At 39.2% G+C, this 2,164-nt stretch overlaps 1 protein-coding gene across 2 annotated transcripts in view; it reads right to left on the bottom strand.

Annotated features, from left to right (window-relative positions):
• uckl1b (uridine-cytidine kinase 1-like 1b) overlaps positions 1 to 1,428 on the bottom strand; it is a 20,035-nt gene extending 18,607 nt beyond the window's left edge. For both annotated transcript variants that reach the window (XM_078288156.1, XM_071899327.2), the window contains exon 1: positions 1,355 to 1,428. In XM_078288156.1, the coding sequence (XP_078144282.1) occupies positions 1,355 to 1,428 (74 nt within the window). The remainder of the gene's footprint in view (positions 1 to 1,354) is intronic.
• Positions 1,429 to 2,164: the final 736 nt, after the last annotated feature.

Here is a 2,164-nt window from a genome sequence, read left to right as displayed (position 1 = left end):
ATTAAACAAGACTTGGAATACGGAGCCAAACCATAAAAATGTCATGCACGAGTATAAATTTTATGATTTAATCACAAAAGAAATAAAGAAAGGAATGTCTCCGTGGGCATGATGCATGGGAGGTCACATTTCAGAGGGGCCATAAAGGCGGCATAAAATAGTTGGACATGATCCAAATGCCAAACCCTTACTTTACTCTTATCTATTTCAGACTCCAGGACAGAGTTATGTAAGATATATAGGTGATATATACAGTAAGTGATATACAAGTTGTGTTCATGCCTTCAAACTATGCATATGTTCTGCAAAAATGGATTCCTGCCAACTTCACATGAGCAAAACACATTTACAAGCTTTTACATTTGTTTATAGATTAAACTATATTAAAGGGTAACCTGTTTTCTGGTTGTACTTTTTTGCAGCTATGGATTTTTTTTCCTTCTATCTAGGTCAAAACGGCTTTGTACACCAAATGTGAACATGTGAGTATAACTTTTAATGCTTGTGGTGCTAATTCAGTGAGTCTACCCAAGGAGCAACACCAGCACAGTTCATATACCAATGTAGTAACACCCTCTTGTGGCGCGATACGGGACTAAGCAGGAGGTTTGGTTTACTGTAGGCTGCATCCACAAAGCTGACAGGGACTCGACTTTTAAACTGGGATCAGTCTTGAGTCTTGTGTGCGATAGTCTGTGTACATATTCTTTATTCGTAATCTTAGTCATGTAAATGGCACGTTATCCCCATCTCTAGTGGTACGTTTCCCTGAGGAGAGAGCATTCTTTCCTCAGAAGTGACTCATGTTGCAGTGACAACCGAAAATACCTTGCCACGCTTCTCTCTTCTCCTAAATGAAGTTTCTTAACGCTAACTGCATTATTTAGGCCATCCGTTTCTCTGTGTCCCGTTCACACGTATATCTGGTAGCCTACGTATTTTTTCTTGTGCTATTAGCCTGCTTTATTTTTGAGAACACGACAATGGAGTTATATTATGAGGGCAATTCGTGTAAATTACTTGGTAATGCCTACTGTAATAACCAAGTGAGAGAGACAGTGGTGATATCCATTACGCATGCCCGCAGCGGGGAAACGGTCGTCTGATCAAAGCAGCCGATGTTCACATTAAATGGAACATATAAAACGCTGTTACACTGTAACTTCCTGGCTTCCATTACTGTGACACAGTGTTCTCAACTCAGTGGGCACAGCGACTTCCTTTGTAATGAAGACACGCTGCCTGGCAGCTCGTGCAAAGATGCTTATAGCCAATGAATTAAAGAAAATCGTCCAAGAAAGCATTCGGTGATTCCCTCGCCTCCCGAATAACCCTTGAATCCAAACTGTTTTACCTGCTCGATACTGAGGAAGTTTTCTCTTCGCTCTCCATCTTTGAGACCCTTCCTTCTCTGCTTACGGCAGACATTGTTTTTCTCTGTGTTGACAATCAGCTGTTCAGGGGGAGTTGAGGCCGAGGCACCATGGAGCTTGTAGTCTTATCGCCTTTCAGCATCGATGTGGCTGCAACAGCACCGACCCAAAGGCGGACTCCGAGTCCCAAAATGCCCCGCATCTGTTTTTTCGATCTGTAAGGCATGTGCAGTATTCATAATCATATAAGGGCCTTTCCCAAAGCTGACCGTGGGTGAAGTGGAACAGGCCACGTGTGAATGGATTTCAGACCTGCATGCTGACATTTACCACTGTAATGTAGGCTTTATTACTGTTATAACAGTGACAGATTATTGTCTTTATACTTTTTCTGATGACTTACTTTAGCTTCAAGTGACTTTTGATTCACTGTTGTGATTGAGTGAACTGTATAAAATCAATAATATTTTACTGATATATATGTATATGAAGGGTTTCATTCCAAAATCATCCTTCAAAATGACTGACAGCACAATCAAAACAAATGATGGTACTTTTTAAAGGATAGGTAAGTCCTTCACTGACAAAATGATAACACTTACTGATTAGATGCTCTATATCTGAGAGATATTGAATGATTAAATGATTTTCCAAATGGATATATAGCATTTTGGAATAGAACTGTTCATATATATATATATATATATATATATATATATATATATATATATCGTATTTAACCAATTACAATGTATGTACTACAGATAATAGTTGACACAAACTTAGTCAAC

The sequence above is a fragment of the Centroberyx gerrardi genome, chromosome 14 (genome assembly GCF_048128805.1).
Source record: "Centroberyx gerrardi isolate f3 chromosome 14, fCenGer3.hap1.cur.20231027, whole genome shotgun sequence".
Classification (NCBI taxonomy): Eukaryota; Metazoa; Chordata; class Actinopteri; order Beryciformes; family Berycidae; genus Centroberyx; species Centroberyx gerrardi.
The sequence above is the reverse complement of the archived record's forward strand: the minus strand, read 5'-3'. Positions and strand labels throughout refer to the sequence as shown.